The following is a 27345-nucleotide window of genomic DNA, read 5'->3' on the forward strand; positions in this document are numbered from 1 at the left end:
AAAAATGGATTGTAAGAGCTTCTACAAGTGTGTAAAAAGGAAGAGAGTAACAAAAGTAAATATTGGTCCCTCAGAAGCTGAGACAGGAGAAATTATAATGGGGAATAAGGAAATGGTAGAGACGATAAACAAATATTTTGTGTCTGTCTTCAAAATAGAAGGCAGAAAAAGCATACCAGAAATAATGGAGAACCAACGGGCTGATAAGAGTGAGGAACTTAAAGTAATTAACATCGGTAGAGAAAAAGTACTGGAGAGACTAATGGGACTGAAAGCCAATAAATCCCCTGGACCGCATGGCTTACATCCTAGGGTTTTAAAGGAGGTGGATGCAGAGATGGTGGATGCATTGGTTGTGATCTTCCAAAATTCCCTAGATTCTAGAACAGTCCCAGCGAATTGGAAGGTAGCAAATGTAACCCCGTTATTCAAGAAAGGAGGGAGAGAGAAAACAGGGAGCTACAGAAAAATATATCCCTGTGAGGAGGAAAGACTCCACAAAAAGGGTGAACCAACCATGGCTAACTAAGGAAGTAAAAGATGGTGTCAGGTTAAAAGAAAAAGCATACAACATGGCAAAGATTACTGGTAAGCCCGAAGATTGGGAAAACTTTAAAAACCAGCAAAGGATGACTAAAAGAATAATAAAGAGGAGAAAATAAATTATGAGAGTCAACTAGCAAGAAATATAAAAACTGACAGTAAAAGCTTCTACAAATATATAAAAAGGAAGAGGGTAGCTAAAGTAAACATTGGTCCCTTAGAGTATGAGACTGGGGAAATAATAATAGAAAACAAGGAAATGGCAGAGGAATTGAACAGATATTTTGTATCTGTCTTCACAGTAGAAGACACTAATAATATACCAATAATAGTAGAAAATCAAGGGGCAAAGGGGAGGGAGGAACTAAAAACAATCACTATCACTAGAGAAAAAGTACTAGGTAAACTAATGGGTCTAAAGGCTGACAAGTCCCCTGGACCTGATGGCTTGCATCCGAGGGTCTTAAAGGAAGTGGCTTCAGAGATAGTGGATGCATTGGTTGTAATCTTCCAGAATTCACTAGATTCTGGAAAGGTCCCAGCGGATTGGAAAACCGCAAACATAACACCCCTATTCAAGAAAGGAGTGAGACAGAAAGCAGGTAACTATAGACTAGTTAGCCTAACATCAGTCATTGGAAAAATGCTAGAATCCATTATTAAGGAAGTAGTAGCAGAACATTTGGAGACTCATAATACAATCAAGGAGAGTCAACATGGTTTTATGAAGGGGAAATCGTGTCTGACAAATTTATTAGAATTCTTTGAGGAAGTAATGGGCAGGGTGGATAAAGGGGAACCAATGGATGCAGTATATTTGGATTTACAAAAGGCATTTGATAAGGTGCCACATAAAAGATTACTGCACAAGAGCTCATGGTGTTGGGGGTAATATACTGGCATGGATAGAGGATTGGCTAACTAACAGAAAACAAAGAGTCGGGATAAAAGAGTAATTTTCAAAATGGCAATCTCTAACTAGTGGGGTGCCACAGGGCTCAGTGCTGGGGCCTCAACTATTGACAATATATATCAATGACTTGGATGAAGGAACAGAGTGTCTTGTGGCCAAATTTGCTGATGATACAAAGATAGGTAGAAAAGCAAGTTGTGATGAGGACACAAAGGGCCCGATATTAGGAGGGCGGCGGGTTCTCAGTGGGGGATCGACTGGCCGCGTGGGTAACGTGCCCGGTGAAATCAGTGTGCTCCGCACGGAATCGCAGGCTAATTGGAGCCACTTACCTGTGCTTCCGGGTTTCGCGCTGGAGAGCTGCGCAGCGGGCGGACTGCGCATGCGCAGCAAAGTCTGTCAGCAGGAGGGGCAGTCCACCAATGCTCCTCCTGCAGCAAACAACCAATTCTGAACCATGGAGCAGGCCAGAGGAAAGGCTGCCCCAAGGTTTTCGGACTCCTCACTCCAGGTGCTGCTCGATGGGGTGAGGAGAAGGAAGAAATCCTTTTCCCATCCGATGGGAGGAAGTGCCCTCCCTCCACCACCAAGAAGGTCTGGCTGGAGGTGGCCGAGGAGGTCACCTGCTGTGGCAATGTGCCACGAACTAGGGTCCAGTGCAGGAAGAGATTTAATGACCTAACCAGGTCAGCCAAAGTGAGTATACTTACGCATTCTCCCACACTCCGTCTTCCACATCACCTCCACCACCACACAACCCCTTCTGTACTGCCACCACAACGCTCTCGCATCACTCCTCACATCCACTCAACTATCATCCTCATCTTGCCGACATGTACTCAACGCCCCTGTCCCCATTCGAACACTACCAATCCTCATACAATCTCATGGCTATGTTGCACACGCACCCTTCCATGCATCTCCCTCACGCTCAACCAATGCATGCAGCGGGTCACCATGCAATCATCACTCAATCATGCCTCTGTTAGAAGAGATGCCAGAACGCCCGGGAGAGGGCAAGGACCGGAGGGGGCCCGCCACACCAGGTGGCACTAACAGACGCAGAGCAGCAGGCATTGGAGATCAGCCGCACGCTGGAGTGCCTGTCCGTGGCGGATGCCGACATTGGGATTGCACAAGCGGCCGGTGACAGAAAGCTAACACTCAGCACTCATGATAGCGAATGATCTTAGCATCACTTGGCATCTGCAGCACCTCAACATCTGTCCACATGCCTAATATTGCTTTCTGTTCTCTTGCAGGCCCATCTGCGAGCGCCATGACCATGGAGGGCGATTCCTCAGAGGACTTGCCGGCCTCTGAGGATCCATCGTCACATCTGAGCCATCCACCCACCAGCGCAGAGACACACACCTTGGTGGGTCCCCATCCTCACTTAGTTGGGCTTGCACATGGTGAGTCACCACGCACATGTGAGCACGAGCAGACCCTGGTGGCAGGGGCAGCCGTGGAGAGTCCGCGTCGGTGGGAGCACTCTTCTCTAGGCTCTGCTCAGCTGGACCCAGATGCTGAACCCTGGGGGCCAGCCATGAAAAAGAGAGTCATCGAGGGGCAGCAGCATATTGCCGAGATGCTGGAACAGGTGCCACGCACACCCTCCACAATCGCGCAGAGGATGGAGGAGTCCAAGTCCTGCATGAGGGGAAGGGTGGCACAGGTACAGGAGGGTATCTCCGAGATAGTGTCGCAGGTAGGTGCGGGAATGTCTGCGATGGAGGAAAGGCGAGCCTCCATCGAGCGTCAAGCACAGCTCAACAATGGGTCCATTCAGGACCTGACAATGGCATTCGGATTCAGGGTGAGCAACATTCTGCTGCCTTAAACAGGCTGACAGATACTTTAAAAGTGGCCTTCCAAGGCCTCACACAAGCCCTCCAAACTGCCATCCAGCAGGGTGGAAGGAGTGATGTGGGCCTGGGCCAGGAGAGGAATGATGGTGAAAGGGGACATGGAAGTGGGGACGCCACTCAAAGCGCTCCCACGTCTCACCCGTTGCCTCCCTCTCAACCAGTACCCGCACTGCTGCCCCCTCTCCAGATGGCCGAGTCTGCTCCTGCACAGGTGCAGGTGGAGCAGTCTTTGGAGCGGCTCTCACGGACACCGAAACCCAGAGGGCGTCGGCCCAAAGCATCTAATCAGTCAGCGTATGGACAAGAGCAACCTGCCACTACCTCTGCTGAAGCCACAGGGGTAGCACCACGTAAGGGCTCCCGTAAACGCAAGGCAAAGGTTTTGTGAGCACAAAGGGAATGCACAAGGGTGTTTGACGATTTGTCATGGTTTTTATTTATAGTTGTTTTCTGCCACATGCACAATAAATCCTATTATTATCACCACTACTGCCACGTCTTGCCCATTCTTGACTGGCTTGTGGAATAGGTCCCTTTCATGGGGTTCACCATGAACACGCACACTTGATGCCACCCACTGGGTCACTGCAGAGTGGGTATAGGTGTATTTGCAGGGCTCTTTTGTGCAGAAGACTGAGAGACGTCGGCGATGTCCCCGGTGGCACCCTGGAAGGATGCGAAGGAGAAGTTGTTGAGGGCAGTTGTGACTTTGAGAGCGACAGGTAGGAAGCTGAGCCTCGGTCTGTAGACCCTGTGGCGAGGGTAGTGCCTTCTGCGACGCATCTCTCTCTGCCGTTGCTCTCCCTCCTGCTGTGCAGGTGGTTGTGTCACAGCACTGTGTTGTAGAGCTCCACGTGTCAAGTGGACGGCGTGGCCGGCGAGGCTGGTGATGCTGTTCGTCCTCCGAGGAGGTCATGACTGCAGCTCTGGCGGCCCCCATCCGGAAGATGTACGTTTGAGGGGGTCCACAAGGTAGGTAAATGTGTCTGGACACCGGGGTAAGTGTGCAAGTTTGTGAACTTTATTGTTAGGAGGAGGGTGGTGGAGGCCAAACTTTGTCCAAAGTGACAGAGTGGCCTCCTGCAATGAGTGAGGGTCACCCCCCAACCTGTCAAATGGACCTTTGCATCTGCCGCAGGCTGATGGCTGCAACACATCCATTCAAACTGGGAGTGTTTCCCCCAGTACGGGAAACAGTCTTAGTTCATTTCAAAATCCCACCCCTCGTAAAATATCAGGTCAATCAGGTCTGTAAATGACCTGAAGTACCTGTTTAAGTACTTCAACTGGCACCCTGCTGGCTTTAATTGCCGGCGGGAGTCCCACATGCGGGGGCTGCGCGCGCATGTCAGCGCGTCATTATGGAACCCGGAAGTGGGCGGGTTGGAGCCGGGCTCCAGACCCGCCCCGGGAATCTCCGATTTTCGCAGCCCCCCCGCCACGAACGCACCCGCTCGGGGGTGCGAAAATCAAGCCCAAAGTGTCTGCAATGAGATAATGACAGGTTAAGCGAATGGCCCAAAATTTGGCAGATGGAATATAATGTGGGAAAATGTGAAGTCATCCACTTTGGGAGGAAAAATAAAAAAGCAAAAAAATATTTGAATGGAGAAATACTATAAAATGCTGTGGAACAGAGGGATCTGGGTGTCCTCGTACATGAAACACAAAAAGTCAACATACAGGTGCAGCAGGTAATTCGGAAGGCAAATGGAATTTTGGCCTTTATTTCTAGGGAGATGGAGTATAAAAGCAGGGAAGTCACGCTACAACTGTATAGGGTGCTGGTGAGACACACCTACAGTTCTGGTGCCCTTATTTAAGGAAGGACATACTAGCATTGGAGACAGTTCAGAGAAGGTTCACCACGTTGATTCCGGGTATGGAAGGGTTGTCTTATGAGGAAAGATTGAACAGGTTGGGTCTATACTCATTGGAGTTTAGAAGAACGAGATGAGATCTTATTGAAACATACAAGATTCTGAGGGGACTCGACAGGGTAAATGCTGAGAGGATGTTACCACTCATAGTGGAATCTAAAACTAGGGGCATAATCTCAGAATAAGGGGTCGCCCGTTTAAGATGGAAATGAGGAGGAATTTCTTCTCCCATAGGGTCGTGAATCTTTGGAATTCTTGACCCCAAAAAGCTGTGGAGGCTGAGTCATTGAATACATTCAAGGCTGAGTTCGACAAATTTTTGATCAGCAAGGCAAAAGGCGGGAAAGTGGAGTTGAGGTAAAAATCAGATCAGCCATGATCTCATTGAATGGCGGAGCAGGCTCGAGGGGCCAAATGGCCTACTCCTGCTCCTATCTCTTATGGTCTTATGGACCAGTTAGCCTGACATCAGTTGTCAAGAAATGCTGGAATCCATTATTAAGGAAGTGGTAACAGGGCACTTAGAATATCATAATATGATTAGACACAGTCAACATGGTTTTATGAAAGGGAAATCGTGTTTAACAAATTTATTATGCGTTTTATGAGGATGTAACTAACAAGGTAGATAAAGGGATGTAGTATATTTGGATTTTCAAAAGACATTCGATGAGATGCCACATAAAAGGTTGTTACGCAAGATAAGGGCTCATGGAGTTGGGGATAAAATATCACCGTGGATTGAGGATTGATTAACGGACAGATAACAGAGTAGGGATAAACAGGTCATTTTCAGGATGGCAGGCTGTAACTAGTGCAGTGCCACAAGGATTGGTGCTTGGGTCTCAGCTATTTACAATCTATATTAATGACTTAGATGAAGGGACCGAGTGTAACGTATCCAAGTTTGCTGACGATACAAAGCTAGGTGGGAAAGTAAGCTGTGAGGAGGACACAATGAGTCGGCAAAGGGATATAAACAGGTTAATTCAGTGGGCAAGTAGGTGGCAGATGGGGTATATTGTGGGGAAATGTGAGGTTATACACTTTGGTAGGAAGAACAGAAAAACAGAATATTTTTTAAATGGTGAGAAACTATTAATTTTTGTGTTCAGATCAATTTGGGTGTCCTCATGCAAGAAACACAAAAAGTTAGCATGCAGGTCCAGCAAGCAATTAGGAAGGCAAATGGCATGTTGGCCTTTATTGCAAGGGGGTTGGAGTACAAGAGCAAGGAAGTGTTGCTGCAATTGCAGGGCTTTGGTGAGACCTCACCTAGAGTACTGCGTACAGTTTTGGTCTCCTTATCTAAAGAAGGATATAGTTGCCTTGGAGGCGATGCAACAGAATGTAAATAGTTTTTGATGCACAGCAACAAAAATGTTCCGACAGCATCTGCATAATTTAAGTTTTAATTCCACTGCATGGATTTATTATTCTGACAGATAAAGCTGATTATATGAAGGATCATATGTTACAATACAGAACAGGTCATTTGCCCAATCAAGTCTAGGCCAGTGTTTTTCTCCACATGAGCCACTTAATCCATTCCCACTCTTTTGTTCACTTCCCATATTCTTTTCAAACAACTATCTCATTCCTTTTAAGAACTAGGGGGCATAATCTCAGGAAAAGGGGTCGGCTATTTAAGACTCTGCCTCAACAATGGTTTGTGGCAGAGAACTCCACATTCGAAACAACCTCTGTGCGAAGATGTACCATTACATATCGAAAAACAAAGATCTTACAGGACAGAATTTAGATTTAGGGTTGTTGTAACATCTGTGCCATCAGACACCCTTAGCTCTGTTTCATCCACAAAAACTCACAGCTCTATGCCATCAAATATTCCCAGCTCTGTGCCATCAAATATTCCCAGCTTTGTTACACAAATCACATTTCTTCCCACAATACTTCACAACATCTACTCCGAACCTTCGTGAAATATAAAAACCACTGAACTCATATAATGCCACAGCAGTTAGAGGTGTAGCAATAAAACATTTCCAGCAAGAAAAATCTACCAATGAATAGTTAATACCACATGATTTCCATTGATGTTTCACTTTGAGCCGATAAGTGAATGTGTACAGTTAATGAATGCATCAACATTTTCTGTTAACCCCGACCAACACCCAGCTAACTTTCAGTAAACGTGAGTCACAAATCCTTTCATATTTTCAACTGTTTACAATATTTTTATATTCTGTTTAATGCACATTATGCTGATGATACGTTACGTAGCACAAGCTGAAAAGAATAGAAATTAACTCAAGAGCTTTCGAACAGTTGAGATGATTTATTTTTATTAATACAATCACTGGTCTCTCATCAGAGCAGGTGCTTCCCATTCCCATACATACTTAACTGAGATAAGTTTAGATATTACTATTCACAATATTAGTGAACAAACACTTTACACATTATTGTGACATTCCTTTGTCTATTATTTTCACACTGCCATTATGCCGCTTAAAATACAAAAGTTAATGCCTGCCAACAGACACTCCCAGCTCCGTGAAATCCACAAACACTCTCAGCTCTGTGCCATCAGACACTCCCAGCTCTGTGCCATCAGACACTCCCAGCTCTGTGCCATGAGACACTCCCAGCTCTGTGCCATGAGACACTCCCAGCTCTGTGCCATCAGACATTCCCAGCTCTGTGCCATCAGACACTCCCAGCTCTGTGCCATCAGACACTCCCAGCTCTGTGCCATCAGACACTCCAGCTCTGTGCCATCAGACACTCCAGCTCTGTGCCATCAGACACTCCCAGTTCTGTGCCATCAGACACTCCCAGCTCTGTGCCATGAGACACTCCCAGCTCTGTGCCATCAGACACTCCCAGCTCTGTGCCATCAGACACTCCCAGCTCTGTGCCATCAGACACTCCAGCTCTGTGCCATCAGACACTCCCAGCTCTGTGCCATCAGACACTCCCAGCTCTGGGACATCAGACACTCCAGCTCTGTGCCATCAGAAACTGCCAGTTCTGTGCCATCAGAAACTGCCAGTTCTGTGCCATCAGACACTCCCAGCTCTGTGCCATCAGACACTCCCAACTCTGTGCCATCAGACACTCCCAGCTCTGTGCCATCAGACACTCCCAGCTCTGTGCCATCAGACACTCCCAGCTCTGGGACATCAGACACTCCCAGCTCTGGGACATCAGACACTCCCAGCTCTGGGACATCAGACACTCCCAGCTCTGGGACATCAGACACTCCAGCTCTGTGCCATCAGACACTCCCAGCTCTGTGCCATGAGACACTCCCAGCTCTGTGCCATGAGACACTCCCAGCTCTGTGCCATCAGACACTCCCAGCTCTGTGCCATGAGACACTCCCAGCTCTGTGCCATCAGACACGCCCAGCTCTGTGCCATCAGACACTCCCAGCTCTGTGCCATCAGACGTTTTCTTTGAAGTGATGGATATTAAGATTGAAAAAGGTTGAAGAGATGATGAGAAATATCAAGAATTACTGGTTAGATGATATCACGTTTTGGTTATAAAAGCCTGTGAATTGTAGGAGAAAGGTAACAATGAGGGAGGTAAGGCATTCCACAGTTATGAGGTTTTGAGGTGACAAGTTTTGATTTCAATACACTGTTGGTGCAGAGAACAGGAAGTGCATGTAGGACAGTGTATCTGGAACTTCAGAGGAGCAAGAGAGGAAAGTTGAGAGCAGCACCAATGATAATACAAAGAACAATTGCAACAGAATGTAAACAGTTTTTGATGCACATCAACAAAATGTTCCAACAGCATCTGCGTAATTTAAGTTTTAATTCCACTGCATGGATTTATTATTCTGACAGACAGATAAAGCTGATTATACAAAGGATCATATGTTACAATACAGAACAGGTCATTTGCCCAATTAAGTCTAGGCCAGTGTTTTTCTCCACATGAGCCACTTAATCCATTCCCACACTTTTGTTCACTCTCCATATTCTTTAATATTCCTCTTTTCAAACAACTATCTCATTCCTTTTTAGAACTAGGGGGCATTGTCTCAGGATAAGGGGTTGGCCATTTAAGACTCTGCCTCAACAACAGTTTGTGGCAGAGAACTCCACATTCGAAACAATCTCTGTGTGAAGATTTTTTTTTCCAATTTTCCCTTCAATTTCTTTGCGATTATCTTATATTTGTGCCCACTCGTTACTGTCTCACTGAACAGTTTCACTATTTACCTTATCATAGCCTTCTTTCAGGACACCTTTAACCTTCTCAGCTGTAGTCAAAAAAAGCCCTATCTTTTTAAATGTCTTCATAACAGTAACTCCTCATCCCCGATAACATCCTGATAATTCTTTGCTGTACCTTTTCCACTGTTCTTATAAGAACATAAGAACATAAGAAATAGAAGCAGGAATAGGCCATACGGCCCCTCGAGCCTGCTCTGCCATTCAATAAGATCATGGCTCATCTTCAACCTCTACTCCACTTTCCCAACCGATCCCCATATCCCTTGATACCCCTAGAGTCCAAAAATCTATCTATCTCAGCCTTGAACATATTCAACAACTCAGCATCCGCAGTCCTCTGGGGTAGAGAATTCCAAAGATTCACAACCCTCTGAGTGAAGAAATTCCTCCTCATCTCAGTCTTAAATGGCTGACCCCTTATCGTGAGACTATGCCCCCTAGTTCTAAACTCTCCAGCCAGGGGAAACAACTTCTCAGCATCTACCCTGTCAAGCCCCCTCAGAATCTTGTATGTTTCAATGAGATCACCTCTCATTCTTCTAAACACCAGAGAGTACAGGCCCATTCTACTCAATCTCTCCTCATAGGACAACCCTCTCATCCCAGGAATCAATTTAGTGAACCTTTGTTGCACCACCTCTAATACCCTTCCTATAATTGAGTGCCCAAATATGCACATAATACTCCAACTTCAGCCTAACCCAGATAATGAAGCAGTCCGTGCCCGCATGCAGCACGACCTGGACAACATCCAGGCTTGGGCTGATAAGTGGCAAGTAACATTCGTGCCCCACAAGTGCCAGGCAATGACCATCTCCAACAAGAGAGCATCTAACCACCTCCCCTTGATATTCAACAGCATTACCATCGCCAAATCCCCACCATCGACATCCTGGGGGTCACTATTGACCACTTAACTGGACCAGCCACATAAATACTGTGGCTACAAGAGCAGGTCAGAGGCTGGGTATTCTATGGCGAATGACTCACCTCTTTTTCTAATCTATTCCTCCAGATCTAAAACCAAGGATTCTGTTTACAGTTCTTTGGCCTTATCTACTTGCAGTTTAAATTACTGTATCTGCACACCAAGGTCGCTCTGCTCCTTTAATTTAAAATATTACCATAGAAAGACTCTATTTTCAATTCCAAATGTACTAACTCATATTTTTCTGCATTGCATCTGCCAACTATGCGCCAATCCTATTAGTCTACTTTTGTCTTCTGCAGTGTTTCACAATCCTCATCACAATTTCCCATATCTTCCAATTTCATGTCATCAGCCAATTTTGATATTGTTTCCTCAATTCCTAAGTCCAGGTCTTCTACGTAATTCGTAAATAATAGTGACTCTGTACAGATCACTATGGAACACCATTCACCAAACCTTTCCATTCCAAGAAACTGCCTTTTACCACTACTCTTTGCTTTCTGCTCTCCAACCATCTTTCTATTCCTGTAGCCAATTATATGTGCCATTGCCTTTACCATAAAGCTCTATATAGCAGCTTAACAAATGCTTTTTGAAAATCCACATAACCTGCACCCACTGCAATTTATTTTATCTATCCTCTCCGTTATTTGTCAAAGAATTCTATTAGCTGGGTCAAGCACAACCTGCCTTTAAAAAATCTGTGTTGACTGGCCCTGTAATCCAGTGTTATAGTTTCTAGTAGTTTATTAACAACTGAAATAAGAGTAACTGGCCTCTAATTTCCTGGTTTGTCTCCTTTTTCGAAGAGGGGTATCACATTTTTCACCTTCCAGTCAGCTGGCACAATTTTCTTTACCAATGAGTTTTAATAAATTATATTCAGAGCCTTTGCTATTTCTTCCCCAGGTGTAAACCACCAGGTCCCTGTGATTTGTTTCCCTTTAGTTTGAGTATGTTCTTCAGTACCATTTCTAGTTGAATACTGGAGAGTATTAGAGATAGAAATATTGGAGTACAGTTACTTTTAACTCCTGTATCCTAATCTATCCATGACTGTTAAACATTTGAAAGGATGCCATTCAGTAACTAATAGAAAATGTTGATCACATATTTGCTGCAAAAATAATATTATAATTTTGTCTTTATCAAAAACCCAATATATTAGTTAATTTTCTGGTATAGCATACCTAGTATGACATCCAGAACACAAGTGATAAAATTCAAAATGTTTAAAACGATCTCATATAATGCCCTGGCTTGGTATGAACAGCCTCTATAACAGAAAACGAGATTGGGACATGAAAATAAGCCAACATACAAGAAAACTTACAAATACATTATTGCAAAGGACTGTATAATCACACCAGCAAGTGAAAACCACATCATTTTACAGCTCGCTATTGATGTCAATGGCAAGATTAACACCTACAACCAATGATTTATTTTAGGTTTTACCTTTCAACTGCTTCTTCCAGATCAGACAAAAGTGTATTGTCACCACAGCAATGAATCCACAGACAGCAATGAGTGGAGCTAGAACAAAAGGCCACCAATGATCTGTGAAAGAGATAATAAACAATAATAAAATCACAATTAATGACAACAGTTACCATACCTCAACAATTGGTAATGCTTGGAGATATTTCTAAGAGATGTGAAAAGTTGCTATATTTTTTAATTTTTCTTTGACAACTGTAAAACTATTTTCTTCAGATTCCAAAGAAAGTTTTATGCCTGATGTACACTGCAGTTAATAGATAAAATTCCAGCATTTTTATTTCCCATTTTCTTTACTCAACATTATAAAGCACTGGCGTTATGGTTAAAAACAAGTGGTGTCAAATCATGGACAAATGTGCTATAAGTTGTAAGTGGCTAAACACTGGCAATGTTTTGGGAACTGTATATGTTATTTACTACACAAGTTTATTTTAAAATAGAACAAATATTACCATCCATTTACGTCTGAGACCAGGAGAGAAGATGATTGAAACAATTAATCTATGCTCCCATCTTGTAGAAGTGATTCTACTGCAACAGACATTGTGATCTTTACACATGCATTATTACATTTCTATTTACCTTTCTGTTCAACTTTTATCCAAACACTTGCGTTTCCCCAGCCGTAGCTGTTGTTTGCCGTACACCAGTAGACTCCTCCGTCTTCAGACTGGAAATTTATTAACTTTACTTTTGAACTATTCAACCCAGCTGCACTTGGTAACACCTGAGTGTGGTTTCTCCCGTCCTTCACCCAGATCACAGAGGATGCTGGATTACTTTCCACAGTGCATCTCAGTTCCAGGGATGAATCAGGAGGGACAGTGATAGAGTTACTGGTCACAGGATGGTAACTGCCTGTATTGTTGAACCTGTACATTATTGTGGGATCTTGTGGCCCATCTATCAGTAAAGATAATGTATACTTAATTTTACATAGAAACAATATGAAAATACACAAGTAGATACGGTCTAGCTAGTCAACAACAACAACAACTTGCATTTATATGGCGCCTTTAACATAGAAAAACATCCCAAAGCACTTCACAGGAGTGTAATCAGACAAAAATTGACTCTGAGCCAAAGAAGGAGATATTAGGGCAGGCGACTAAAAGCTTACTCAAAGAGGTATGTTTTTAGGAGCATCTTAAAGGAGGAGAGAGAGGTGGACAGGTGGAGATGTTTAGGGAATTCCAGAGCTTAGGGCCTAGATGGCTGAAAGCAATGAAGATGGGTGCTGTACCTAATGGAACAACCAGAGTGGGAAAGAGTACTGGGGGCAAGGGCATCAAAGTTGAAGGTGAGGGTGTGACTGAGCAGATCTATAACTGCAGAAGTATTGTGGCAAAAGGACAGTCAAAGGCAAGACAGTTGGGAGTTTGAAATTGCCGTTGTAAATGTCTTGGGGGAAAGTTTTTTCAAGGAGTGGATGCAGAAGGAAATGGGGATGGAAGGGGGAAGGAGGATGTGAGTGGTGAGGGGTACAAGGAAGTGATCAGAGATGGCCTTGTCTGTAATTGAGATTGGGAATAGAGAAGCCACATGAGGTGGCAAGGTTGAGAGGGTGGCAGTAAATATGGGTAGATTGAGAGGGCAACAGTGAACTCAGGAGAGAGGGCAGGGTGAGTTGAGATGGAGGTTGAAATCACCGAGGATGAGAAGTCGCTCGGTGCAAAGGCTGAGGGAGGAAATCTCTGTGAGAAACTTAGGGTGGGGCTTTGGTGGGTGATAGAGATTGATGATTTTAAAGGAGAGGCAAGAGGGGTGGTACAAGTTGAGGTGCTAAAGGAGGAGAAGGTACCAAAGGTGTATGGTGAGATATGGTGATAGGGGCCACAGTTTGAGCAAGGCGGTTGGTGGAAGGTATAGCCAGGCGGGGAGGCTTCAATAAAGTGTCATCACCTGTGAACCAAGTTTCCATCAAGGCCATAAGGTCCATGCAATCATCCACAATAAGGTCATGGATGGCAAGGGCTGTGTTTGCAACTGAACAGACATTTTGGAGGGAGATGTGGAGAGGGGCAGTGATTATTGATCTGCTAGCACAGTCCACAAGGTCAGTGGTGGGAGGGGTGAGTAGGTCAGGAAGGAAGTTGGCAGAATTAGCCCCCAATGGGTGCGCTGGGTGGGAAGGTCGTCAAGAGAGGAGGGTGGGGCAGTTGGGATTGCTGCTGATATGGAGGCAGTGACAAGTGCTTTGATGGGCCCTCCACAGAATGGCAAGAGAGGCACAGAGGAAAGCTGTGGGCTTATCTAAGAAGGAGTCAAGCCTGGGAGAGCAGCAGATGAGTAGCAAGGTAGAGGAATAGTGAAGGGTTGGTGTAGAGATTTGGACGGACAAAGTACCCAAGAAGAGGTATGACTAAGTAATCAGAGGGGGAGGAGACAGAAGAGAAGACCCCAAGAGGGGTAAAGAGATGAGAAAGAACATGAGAGATAGAAGTAATGGGCTCGGGTCCGGAATGGCAGCCCAAATGGACACAGAGGAAATTCAGGTTTCAAAGGCATGGCAAAGATTAAGATAGATATGTTCTGATTGTAAACGGAGAATAGGAAAGAAACAATAAGATAGAGTCCAAAGTCAGAATCTTTAGCATTACAGAGAATAGTACTAAGTATTTAAAATGTTACAGAGAATACTCACACATAACATGTAGTATGATCTCGTTTATTACTGGCTGTCTGAAAGTCACATGATTGATCTGACATCTACAGACAGATCCATGATTTCTCACTTTAGGGACGATCTCAAGTTGGTTGGTGACAACAGATGTACCATCACCAGTTCTTTTTATGGACAGTGTAGTGACGTTTGTGGAGATGTTTGTTCCACGGCATGCCCAGGTAAAGGAAATATTCTCAAAGGACAACCCCTTGGCAGAGCAGGTCAGCTTGGACTTACGTCCAGCAATCAAAGCACCATCTACAATAGAAACATCAGGAGGTTCTGCGGGAGAGGACAAAATACAATATATGAAACTATAAAGAACATCTACTCTGTGAATGAGATTTATTAACATCATCTCATTGAATTTAATGACAACCTTATTAGAGATTCTAATTGCCACTGTTCTGAAATGTATTGAGTATCATAATGTAAAATCATTTATAGCTGAACGAATAGTTAATTCTAAATTTAAGTATACTTTGCCATACTTCCATGCAGAACCCTTTAGTTTGGTAAAATAGAGACATATTGGTAGTTAAAGTAGCCTTTCTAGTAGATCAAAAGAATCGAGAAACAAAAAATACTGAGTGTACCAGTATCACTCTGGATCGCTGCTCAATCAGGATCTTCTATTGGGATTTCTCAATCATCTGATCAAAGTGACTCATGTACAATACTCTTACATCTACATTACCTACAAGGTGGCATCAATGTCACACTAAGACAGTTTAATAGTGGATGAATGGTAGCAGAAGCTGGTCCTATATGAGTGTATGTTGATCAGTATATATTGGGATTTTTCTCTGTGACTAAAAATGAGAGAAGCCAAGTCCATATAAGGTACTTTACCATTGAGTGTGCTGAATACTGCAGATGGTGAATTTCTGTCACCTTTTGTTACAATGCTTCATGTTTACCCTGGGAACAGTTATTTTGTATTACATTCCCTCAGATGTGACATCCTGTAGTTCTGCTCCAGTGACATCAACAACGGGCACAGACGGTGGAATTTCTAAAGCCTTGAGCAAAAAACGGAGCCTGTTGCAGTGAGCAGCTTATCGAGAAACTGCCACCTGTTTTGCACTCATTAATATCAATGGATGGGAAATCAAGGGTAGCATACCTGCAATTTTCCAATAAAAAGCCTGCTACATGTGAGACTGCACCAATACTGCTTGGCCTTGGAAAATTCTACCCTTCCAGTTCTTGGCAGCATTCAACAGGAAATTCAGTGGCAGACACCTCCTATTAATAGGATTGTTACGATAAACTAAATTTACCATCTTTACTGCATTTAAATAGGATTGTTTGGTATCTTGTATCTTAAAGCTGCAGAGCCCATCTATTTTTTTTTGTTCGGTCATGGGACGTGGACGTCGCTGGCGAGGCCGGCATTTATTGCCCATCCCGAATTGCCCTTGAGAAAGTGGTGGTGAGCCGCCTTCTTGAACCGCTGCAGTCCGTGTGGTGAAGGTTCTCCCACAGTGCTGTTCGGAAGGGAGTTCCAGGATTTAGTTCCAGTTAGGTTTCTGGTCAATGGTGACCCCCAGGGTGTTGATGGTGGGGGATTCGGCGATGGTAATGCCGTTGAATGTCAAGGGGAGGTAGTTGGACTCTCTCTTGTTGGAGATGGTCATTGCCTGGCACTTGTCTGGCGCGAATGTTACTTGCCACTTATCAGCCCAAGCCTGGATGTTGTCCAGATCTTGCTGCATGCGGGCATGGACTGCATCATTATCTGAGGGGTTGCTAAAGCAACTGAACACTGGGCAATCATCAGCGAACATCACCATTTCTGAACTTATGATGGGGGGAAGGTCATTGATGAAGCAGCTGAAGATGGTTGGGCCAAGGACACTGCCCTGAGGAATGCCTGCAGTAATGTCCTGGGGCTGAGATGATTGGCCTCCAACAACCACTACCATCTTCCTTTGTGCTAGGTATGACTCCAGCCACTGGAGAGTTTTCCCCCTGATTCCCATTGACTTCAATTTTACTAGGGCTACTAGGTGCCACACTCGGTCAAATGCTGACTTGATGTCAAGGACAGTCACTCTCACCTCACCTCTGGAATTCAGTTCCTTTGTCCATGTTTGGACCAAGGCTGTAATGAGGTCTGGAGCCGAGTGGTCCTGGCGGAACCCAAACTGAGCATCGGTGAGCAGGTTATTGGTGAGTAAGTGCCGCTTGATAGCTCTGTCAATGACACCTTCCATCACTTTGTTGACGATTGAGAGTAGGCTGATGGGGCACTAATTGGCCGGATTGGATTTGTCCTGCTTTCTGTGGACAGGACATACCTGGGCAATTTTCCACATTGTCGGGTAGATACCAGTGTTGTAGCTGTACTGGAACAGTTTGGCTAGAGGCGCGGCTAGTTCTGGAGCACAAGTCTTCATCACTTCAGTCGGGGTGCTGTCGGGGCCCATAGCCTTTGCTGTATCCAGTGCATGCAGCCGTTTCTTGATATCACGTGGAGTGAATCAAATTGGCCGAAGACTGGCTTCTGTGATGGTGGGGATATCGGGAGGAGGCTGAGATGGATCATCCACTCGGCACTTTTGGCTGAAGATGGTTGCAAACACTTCAGCTTTGTCTTTTGCACTCACGTGCTGGACTCCGCCATCATTGAGGATGGGGATGTTTACAGAGCCTCCTCCTCCCGTTAGTCGCTTAATTGTCCACCACCATTCACGACTGGATGTGGCAGAACTGCAGAGCTTTGATCTGATCCGTTGGTTGCGGAATCGCTTAGCTCTGTCTATAGCATGTTGCTTCCACTGTTTAGTATGCATGTAGTCCTGAGTTGTAGCTTCACCAGGTTGGCACCTCATTTTTAGGTATGCCTGGTGCTGCTCCTGGCATGCTCTTCTACACTCCTCACTGAACCAGGGTTGATCCCCTGGTTTGTTGGTAATGGTAGAGTGAGAAATATGCCGGGCCATGAGGTTACAGATTGTGCTGGAATACAATTCTGCTGTTGCTGATGGCCCAGTTTTGAGCTGCTAGATCTGTTCTGACGGTGATAGTGCCACACAACATGTTGGATGGTATCCTCAGTGCAAAGACGGGACCTCATCTCCATGAGGACTGTGCGGTGGTCACTCCTACCAACACTGTCATGGACAGATGCAGCTGCGACAGGTAGATTGGTGAGGACGAGGTCAAGTAAGTTTTTCCCTCGTGTTGGTTCGCTCACCACCTGCCACAGGCCCAGTCTGGCAGCTAGGTCCTTCAGGACTCGGCCAGCTCGGTCAGTAGTGGTGCTACCGAGCCATTCTTGGTGATGGACATTAAAGTCCCTCACCCAGGGTACATTCTGTGCCCTTGCTACCCTCAGTGCTTCCTCCAAGTGGTGCTCAACATGGAGGAGGACTGATTCATCAGCTGTGGGAAGGCGGTAGGTGGTAATCAGCAGGAGGTTTCCTTGCCCATGTTTGACCTGATGCCATGAGATTTCATGGGGTCCAGAGTCAATGTTGAGGACTCCCAGGGCCACTCCCTCCTGACTGTATATCACTGTACCACCACCTCTGGTCGGTCTGTCCTGCCAGTGGGACAGGATATATCCAGGGATGGTGATGGAAGAGTCTGGGACGTTGGCTGAAAGATATGATTCTGTGAGTATAGCGATGTCAGGCTGTTGCTTGACTAGTCTGTGGGACAGCTCTCCCAATTTTGGCACCAGTCCCCAGATGTTAGCGAGGAGGACTTTGCAGGGTCGACTGGGCTTGGTTTGCCTTTGTCGTATCCGGTGCCTGGTGGTACGATGCTGGGTGGTCCGTCCGGTTTTATTCTTACTATGACTTTTTTTTAGCAAGATTTTACAACTGAGTGGCTTGCTTGGCCATTTCAGAGGGCAATTAAGAATCAGCCACATTGCTGTGGGTCTGGAGTCACATATAGGCCAGACCGGGTAAGGACGGCAGGTTTCCTTCCCTGAAGGACATTAGTGAACCAGATGGTTTTTTATGACAATCTGGTAGTTTCATGGTCACCATTACTGATACTAGTATTTTAATTCCAGATTTTATTTAATTAATTGAATTTAAATTCCCTAGCTGCCATGGCGGTATTTGAACTCATGACTCCGGATTACTAGTCCAGTAACATAACCACTATGCTACCGTACCCTAAAATATTTGTCATAAAATATTTATGATGGATGGGTAGAGTATCGGTTGAAATATTTTCTTTTAGTACCAATCCTTATAAACACGATGGAGATCAACTTCATATATACATGATGTTATGCCGTTGTCCCCTGCCCTTTTTCCCTTCGTTCCTGTGATTATGGAGCCAGAACTCGGGGCAAAGAGCAGAACTCATTTCAATCTCTTATCAGCTGAGATAGCATGCTGTAGTTTCTAGGCTACTTTAGCTGCTACCTATCAATACTTAAAATAGAAGTCTTGCATCTAGCATATCTGCCTCTACTTGTACCTAGTTGGCTGAAATATAATTCATGGAGTGGTGGAAGAGAGCTGATGCTTTCAATAGCTCAAACCACAGAGTCCCTAATCTAAACTACAAGGCTGAACAGAGACCGGGCACTATCACCCAGGGAGACAGGGTGGGAAAATTAGAGTGAAAATCATTGTGGAGCTCCTGTTATGCATTCTCATGAAGGCCTTGTTACTGATGGACTGGCCAAGTTCTGGGAGCTGGTCATCCAGTCCCCTTCTTGGCAATGGGTCAAACACGGTGTAGGAACTCCAATTGGGAATGAAGTGAAACGTTATTATCAAAATGTAAATTTTTTTAAAAGGTTGAATTTGGAATTACCACTTAGTGCCAATCATCAATGATATTATTCTACTTTTACACAATATGAGTTAAAATCTCCGGGCCCTTGGCCATGCCACAAGCATGCATTGTACATTGTGGGCCCAGTGCCAGCAATTTTTCATTCATTCATTTCAATAGATCAATTTTCTGATGTACAACAACAACTTATATACCGCCTTTAACATAGTAAAACATCCCGAGGCGCTTCACAGGAGTGTTTTCAGGCAAAATTTGACACTGAGCCACATAATGAGATATTAGGATAGGTGGTCAAAGAGATAGGTTTTAAGGAGCATCTTAAAGGAGGTAGCGAGGCAGAGAGGTTTAGGGAGGGAATTCCAGAGCTTAGGGCTTAGGCAGCTGAAGGCACGGCTCAAGAATTGGAGGAACATAGAGAACTCGCAGAGTTGTAGGGTTGGAGGAGGTCATAGAGGTGAGGAGAGGCAAGGCCACAGAGGGATTTGAAAACAAGGATGAGAATTTTAAAATTGAGACGTTGCCGGACCAGCAGCCAATATAGGTCAGCAAGTACAGGGGTGGCGGGTGAACAGGACTTGGTGCAAGTTAGGATACTGACAGCAGAGTTTTGGATGAGCTCAAGCTTATGGATGATGGGAGATGGGAGGCCAGACAGGAGAGCATTGGAATAGTCATGTCTTGAGGTAACAAAGGCATGGGTGAGGGCTCAGCAGCAGATGAGCTGAGGCAGCGGCGGAGACGGGCAATGTTACAGAGGTGGAAGTAGGTGGTTTTGGTGTGGTCGAAAGCTCATCTCAGGGTCTAATAGGACACCAAGGTTGCAAATGGTCTGGTTCAGCCTCAGACAGCAGCCAGGGAGAGGGTTGTTGTCGGTGGCTGGGAAATGTGTTTATGGCGGGGACCGAAGACGATGGCTTCAGTCTTCCCAATATTTAGTTGAAGGAAATTTCTGCTCATCCAGTCGGACAAGAAGTGTGACAAATCAGAGACAGTGGAGAGAGGTGGTGTTGGGTGCGGAACCAGCCGTTTTGTTTTCTGATGATGTCGCCGAGAGGCAGCGCATAGATGAGAAATAGGAGGGGACCAAGGATAGATACTTGGGGGCTCCAGAGTTAACGATGCGGGAGCTGAAAGAGAAGCCATTGCAGGTGATTCTCAGGCTACAACTAGATGGATAAGAATGGAACCAAGCGAGGGGAGTCCCACCCAGCTGGACGACAGAGGAGAGGCATTGGAGCAGGATGGTGTGGTCAACCAATAAAATAAAAAATTTTCTCACCGATTCGATGGATAACTAGTAGAAAATTACATGTAATCCAAATAGTACACAGCACAAAACTCAAAATGAAATCATTAGCCTAAACAATTAAATAAATCTTTGAATAACTACCATTTACCATCAACACAGCTATTTTGATCAACTGCATTAGATTATCACCAGTGCTCTTAAAATTTGTTGCTTTCTCTGACAACTGAGTTTCTCATGATGTCAATACATCAGTGTATGTAACACAATAAAACACCTTGACTGCATCCATTGGTTATCATTCATTATTGTATCACTCCTCCTGTATCAGGGGCAGCATTTAATGATGTCAGGAGGCACTGCCAACAGGTTGTGATGCGTGGCATGTACCCTCTCATCCTGAACCTTTACTCTTTGCATGGCAACTCTCAGATCTGTTTCCAACATTGAAAAGCATTTTTCTGAAATCTCCTGTTGGATATATTCATTGGAATTTCTTTACAACTAACTGTTTAGCACACTTTTTGTTCAGTTTAGTTGTAATTTGTTGATCATACGACTTAGTTTTGAGTTCTGATGAAGGTTTCAAACCAAAACATTAACCTGGCTTTTCTCTTCACAAATGCTGACCTGCTGTGTATTTTCAACATTGCAAATTGTTTTCGTTTCATTGGATTATTCATTTTACCTTATTGGTCATATAATGGAATAATGGGACACCTCTAAGTATTTAGAATACTAACTGGAACTGGACAAAGTCTCAAAAAGGTAACTGAGCATGAAGGTAACATAAACAAGCATGAAACTATAACCAATCCAGTAATCTTAAAGAGTAATGTTTTAACAATTGTAAAACTGACTTATATCTTGTGGTCTGCATGGAACAGACAATGAGAGTGAAAGAGATACAAAATCCATTTCAGTGATGCCCTTCATACCTCACTCATGATCCCCTCACTATTGACTCTACAACAGCAAGTCATCCCTAACCAGGTACATAGAACATAATTCAAAACACGAGTGCTGATTTACCTCTTGCATTCTTCTAGGCAGCAATACAATTAGCTTAAATAAGCTGGTTCTATATTGGATGTGCTTGTTAATAGTGTATGTTTCCGTAAATGGTTTGGTACAAAAGTTGTTGCGTCCATAATTAATACACACTCAGTCCGTATACTGTAGATCTATAAAAAGTCACTGTCGTTCTACTTATTACAAGATATGCAAATACTTTACCATAAATCTGTATCCGTGTTCCTTGTCCTTTTCTCTCTAACGGCGGGTAGACTATCGGTACCTTCACCACACAGACCGAACTATAATTAGAGTGACCATAAGAAACATTTTCAATCTTCAGTGATGCAACACAGCGGCTAAAGCCACCCTGAGCAACGTCAGGAATGCAAGTCGGTTTATTCTCTTCATAGTGAATAGTAGGGAATCCTGGAGATCTCGTGTACCAGGCTGTACGGACCCAGTCACTATCATTTCCACGATAATTAAATGTACAGTTTATAATGACTGACTCTCCTCTCAGGACACTGACCAGACACGGCTGCAACACAGTCTCAACAAGCGGGAAACCTGATGGAATAAAATAAGTTTGTCATTTTCAGTTTGGGTCCAGTTAGTAATTCTTTTAACATAAATGGGAAACGTCAAAAACTAAATTTAAACAATGCTGAATTTTAAATATTGTTTCTATTGGATCTGATATAAATAACTGTTAAAATATTTGTATTCTTTTCCAGCTTTAATTCTAAACTATGTGACAGTTTGAGATCTGATATTCTGCAGTAATGTTCTTTTACTATGTTGAATTTGGAGATGCCGGTGATGGACTGGGGTTGACAATTGTAAACAATTTTACAACACCAAGTTATAGTCCAGCAATTTTATTTTATTTTTAGCTTGTGAATTTAAAATAAAATTGCTGGACTATAACTTGGTGTTGTAAAATTGTTTACAATATGTTGAATTTGTTGTTTTCTATATAAACCGTCCCAGACTGATCAGGATGTTGCCACAAGATCTTGTTTCCAGTTCTGTGAACTCGATGGTATCATTGAGCACTGTTCAATGAATGACCCACTTTTACTCAAGCTCCACACAACTTTAAATAATCCGACCCTTGTCGCAGTGTAAAGATTCACAATCAATAAATACTCAAATTATTACCTCAACCTAAATGTAAGTTATGGAGAGGAGACTGAACCCAACCAACGTGATGTGGGGCTTTGAACAATAATCTTAAAGTGTCCAAATGACACGGCTCTTTCTAACTTAGACTCTCTCTGCAGTTACACAGTCACAGAAAAATGCTGAAGTATTTTAAAAGGGGAATAGGATGCCTCTAAAATCCATATCCTAGCTCTACGTTAATTTACCGATCAGAGTGACTTACCTCGAACTCCTGTTTGTAAAATCAAAAACAGCTTCAGCAAGAGTTGCATATTTCACTGTTTCTGAACTTTCCTAAAGCTGTTTAAACTCTTGACTTGTAACCAGTTACCGTGTTGCTCCCGTCGTATTTTAGACATACGTGCGGGTGCTCCGCCCAGTAAATAATCCGCATTTCACCCCCGGACCGGCATAAACTGCGAAATGCCATGAGTTTTGCCACAGTAAGGGAGGAAGTTACGTGGGAAGCGAAGAAAGGTTTTTTTTCTGAGTAATGGTTCAGCCGAGTTCTACCAGATGACGAGGATCCGTGTGAAGAAAGTTAAGATCTGACAGTGTCTGTCAAATAAATCGGAATCCCACCACAGTATGCAAGATAGTTTCTGCTTCATGGAAACTGTATATCTGACCTGGAGTTCTGAATGCTACTTGGAATGACTTCGCTGCCACATTATCACTTCAATTAGAATGCTGTGGACGTGCTACGAGTTTTACAACCACGGGTTTTTATTGCTTCAAATGATTATTTATTCCAGTTGATATTTTCTACCTGTAAATACTTTTACAGAACAAATTCCTCACTTCCTAGAATTGCATCAGTTAAATTGATCAGAAGAATGTGTTTCTTTCTTTGCTGAAGTTACAAATACATGACACTCCCCTGCCCAAGCAAAGCACAAAGGCTGCAGTGATCCTGCAGATAACAGTCTGCAGATTGGAGTTATACCACCTCAGTGCACCCCTCCAGCTCTTAGTAAAGAAAGAACTTGCATTTATATTGTGCCTTTCATGACCTCAGGACATCCCAAAGCGTTTTACAGCCAATAAAGTACTTTTGAAGTGTAGTCACTGTTGTAATGTAGGAAATGCAGCTGCCAATTTGTGCACAGTAAAGTCCCACAAACAGCAACGTGATAATGACCAGATAATCTGTTTTTTTGGGGTGTTGGTTGAGGGATAAATAATGTCCAGTGCACCTGGGTGAACACCCCTGATCTTCAAATAATGATGTGGAGATGCTGGTGATGGACTGGGGTGGACAAATGTAAGGAATCTTACAACACCAGGTTATAGTCCAACAATTTTATTTTTTTTTAAACCACAAGCTTTCGGAGATTATCCCCTTCGTCAGGTGAATGAGTGAAAGATTCTCAAATCGCATATCTTATATTAGGCTGGGACAGCATCACACCAATCAAAAGGTGTCGTTGTTGTTCAAACAGGCCAGTCGCGGAGAACAGCACGTCCCAGTACACTGGATATACATTGTGTCAATTACAGACAGAAAGAAAGAGACCCAAATGGCAGAGAGAGAGAGAATATTAAAACACATAACTTTTTTTTATGTTATGTGTTTTAATATTCTCTCTCTCTCTCTCTCTGCCATTTGGGTCTCTTTCTTTCTGTCTGTGTAATTGACACAATATATATCCAGTGTACTGGGTCGTGCTGTTCTCCGTGACTGGCCTGTTTGAACAACAACGACACCTTTTGATTGGTGTGATGCTGTCCCAGCCTAATATAAGATATGCGATTTGAGAACCTTTTCACTCATTCACCTGACGAAGGGGATAATCTCCGAAAGCTTGTGATTTAAAAAAAATAAAATTGTTGGACTATAACCTGGTGTTGTAAGATTCCTTACACTTCTTCAAATAATGCATGGGATCTCTTAGGTGCACCTGAGAGTGCAGAATGGGGTTCAGTTTAACGTCTCATCTGAAAGATGGCAGCTCCATCAGTGCAGTACTACCTCAGTATTGCACCGAAGTGTCAGCCTAGATTATGTGCATTATGAGTGTAACTTGAACCATGACCTACTGACTCAGGGGTGAGAGTGCTTCCAACTAAGCCATGGCTGACCCAAAAAACAGCTCAGTGCTTCGATGCATGTTGAGTGCCCCACTCTCTGGTGGTTAGTTTTGACTGTTATCAGGGGTGGTTGGGAGTATCTTCTTCCTCATAACAATAAAAAGACTCCATACAAAATTTTCACATTGTCCATTGGATGGAATTGCACTTTTAAAATGTGGCTTCTCACCATGTAGTTTGTGTGCATTCAAACCATGTGAGATGGCTTTCTGGTCATACTTTCACACCACTTGCCTTTAGTGCGTTCCAGGGTCAGATTGTGAGCTGACCCCTTACTTACACTGCCACATTGATATCAATGCATATCTGAAACTGCTTTAAATTGGCACAAAGTCAAAGTATAACTGTAGCGTAATGGCACTGTCGGCTTTATCCCTGTGTTAACAACCAGTGCTCCACCTTGTGCACAACTTTAATATAACATTGTTAGTTTGCTGATGAATTGGTGCAGCTCACTTGTAATGTCCCCTGTGGTAAAATAGCCAATTGGCACTCACTGTCTGGGCTCAATGTAGAATAATGGCTACGTGGGCACAGGCTAAAGTATTCTGGCAAGGAAGCAATGCTTTCAGATAAAGTGGGGAGAAAATAATAAAAAAAATTCTGTTTTGGCAAAACAAGGGAATATCAAATAGGAATCTTATAAGAATCTGTTACTTTGTTGTAATAATCAAAGTGGACAATTTTCACCAGCTCCAGTGTGAACTGTGCCTCCTCCATATTTATTATGTGGGGTATAATTTTTATGCCAGTATTGTTTCATTTTAACATGATTTATTTAGTCACTTGGTTAGACAGTTCCTTAAAAATACGATAGGTGAGTGAGCAGGAAAGTGGGAATAGATGAGGTGGCTGATGTGGAGGAAAACCTTGGCACAAACTTAGTTTCTCCCTTCACCTTGCAGACTTAAACCTTGCTTTATCAAATTGCCTAAATATGCTCCAGGTTTCTGCATTAAAGCCCTACAAATGTACTTAATTTACATCATAGATTCACTCTGAGAGCAAAAGATTCTTAAAAGATTCAATCAGGTAGGGAATTCCGCTTTAACTATTAGGACTGTGTTCTGATCCTTGGTAAATCCAAAAACCACAATAACAGAACTGGGGTAGGAAACAATAGCAGACGAGAATACCAGACTAACACCATCAAACAGAGAAGTGGCACTGATCTGCACCATGTACATAACACCAACTAATGACTGGATCATTTATTTGGGGGCCACGCTGCTTCTTGTTACATTTACAACTTCTTTTCCTTTTTAAACAGGTACTTCCAGATCCCACTCTTCCATCCATTAATTCTCAATAGATGAAGAGGTCTATCTGAATATTTGTAAATTATAGACATGAAATTCCCCTCGGCAGAAAAGTGGATTTTGAGCACAGTTTTTTTTGTGGATTTTGTGCCATTCTGAATGTTCCACTGAACGTTTATGGTAGAAACTATTAACCAGTACCATTGAAAACTATCAGTTCAACCAACTAAGAGGGCAGATTCAATCTGCTTTAGACTTCTGCCTTCCCGACAACATCATTGTGGTACAGCCTTTTGTCTAGAAGTATACGGGGCAAGATAAAGCAGAAAAAGAAAGCTTATGACTGTCACAGAAAACTAAATACTGCAGAAAGCCTAGAGGAGTATAGAATGTACAGGGATGATGTAAAAAAGAAAATAAGGAAAGCAAAGAAAGGGCATGAAAAAATATTAGTTAGTAAGTTTAAAGAAAACCCAAAGATGTTTTATCAGTACTTTAAGAACAAGAGGATAGCTAAGGAAAAGGTGGGACCTATCAGGGATGATAAGGGTAACTTGTGTGTAGAAGCAGAGGATGTGGGTAGGGTTTCAAATGAATATTTTGTCTCCGTATTCACAAAGGAAAGGGATGATCCGGACATAGTAGTTAAAGAGGAGAGGTGTGAAATATTGGATAAGGTAAACATAATGAGAGAGGATGTACTAGAGGGACTGGAATCCTTGAAAGTTGATAAGTCACCAGGGCCGAATGGATTGTTTCCTGGGCTATTGAAGGAAGCCAGGGAGGAAATAGCGGATGCTCTGAGGATCATTTTCCAATCCTCACTAGATACAGGGGAGGTACGGGAGGACTGGAAGACTGCAAATGTAGTACCATTGTTTAAAAAGGGTATGAGGGAAAGGCCGAACAATTATAGGCCGGTCAGTCTTACCTCGGTGGTGGGCAAACTATTAGAATCAATACTGAGAGATAGGATAAACTGTCACTTGGAAAGGCATGGTTTAATCAGGGATACTCAGCATGGATTTGTTCAGGGAAGGTCATGCCTTACAAATCTGATTAAATTCTTTGAGGACGTGACAAGGAGGATTGATGAGGGTAGTGCAGTGGATGTTGTCTACATGGATTTTAGTAAGGTATTTGACAAGGTCCCACATGGCAGACTGGTCAGAAAGGTAAAAGCCCATGGGATACAGGGAAATGTGGTGAATTGGATCCAAAATTGGCTTAGTAACAGGAAACAAAGGGTAAAAGTTGATGGATGTCTTTGCGAATGGA

At 43.6% G+C, this 27345-nt stretch overlaps 1 protein-coding gene across 1 annotated transcript in view; it reads right to left on the bottom strand.

The window, feature by feature from the left end:
* Positions 1–23166, bottom strand: part of LOC137301509 (sialic acid-binding Ig-like lectin 14) — a 65553-nt gene extending 42387 nt beyond the window's left edge. Inside the window, exons 1-5 of the mRNA XM_067971036.1 lie at positions 22941–23166; positions 21773–22120; positions 14500–14802; positions 12438–12758; positions 11811–11912 (exon numbers count right to left, since the gene is read on the bottom strand). Of these exons, the coding sequence (XP_067827137.1) occupies positions 11811–11912; positions 12438–12758; positions 14500–14802; positions 21773–22120; positions 22941–22989 (1123 nt within the window). The 5' untranslated portion in view covers positions 22990–23166. The remainder of the gene's footprint in view (positions 1–11810; positions 11913–12437; positions 12759–14499; positions 14803–21772; positions 22121–22940) is intronic.
* Between the last annotated feature and the right edge of the window lie 4179 nt (positions 23167–27345).

The sequence above is a fragment of the Heptranchias perlo genome, chromosome 33, assembly GCF_035084215.1.
Source record: "Heptranchias perlo isolate sHepPer1 chromosome 33, sHepPer1.hap1, whole genome shotgun sequence".
Lineage (NCBI taxonomy): Eukaryota > Metazoa > Chordata > Chondrichthyes > Hexanchiformes > Hexanchidae > Heptranchias > Heptranchias perlo.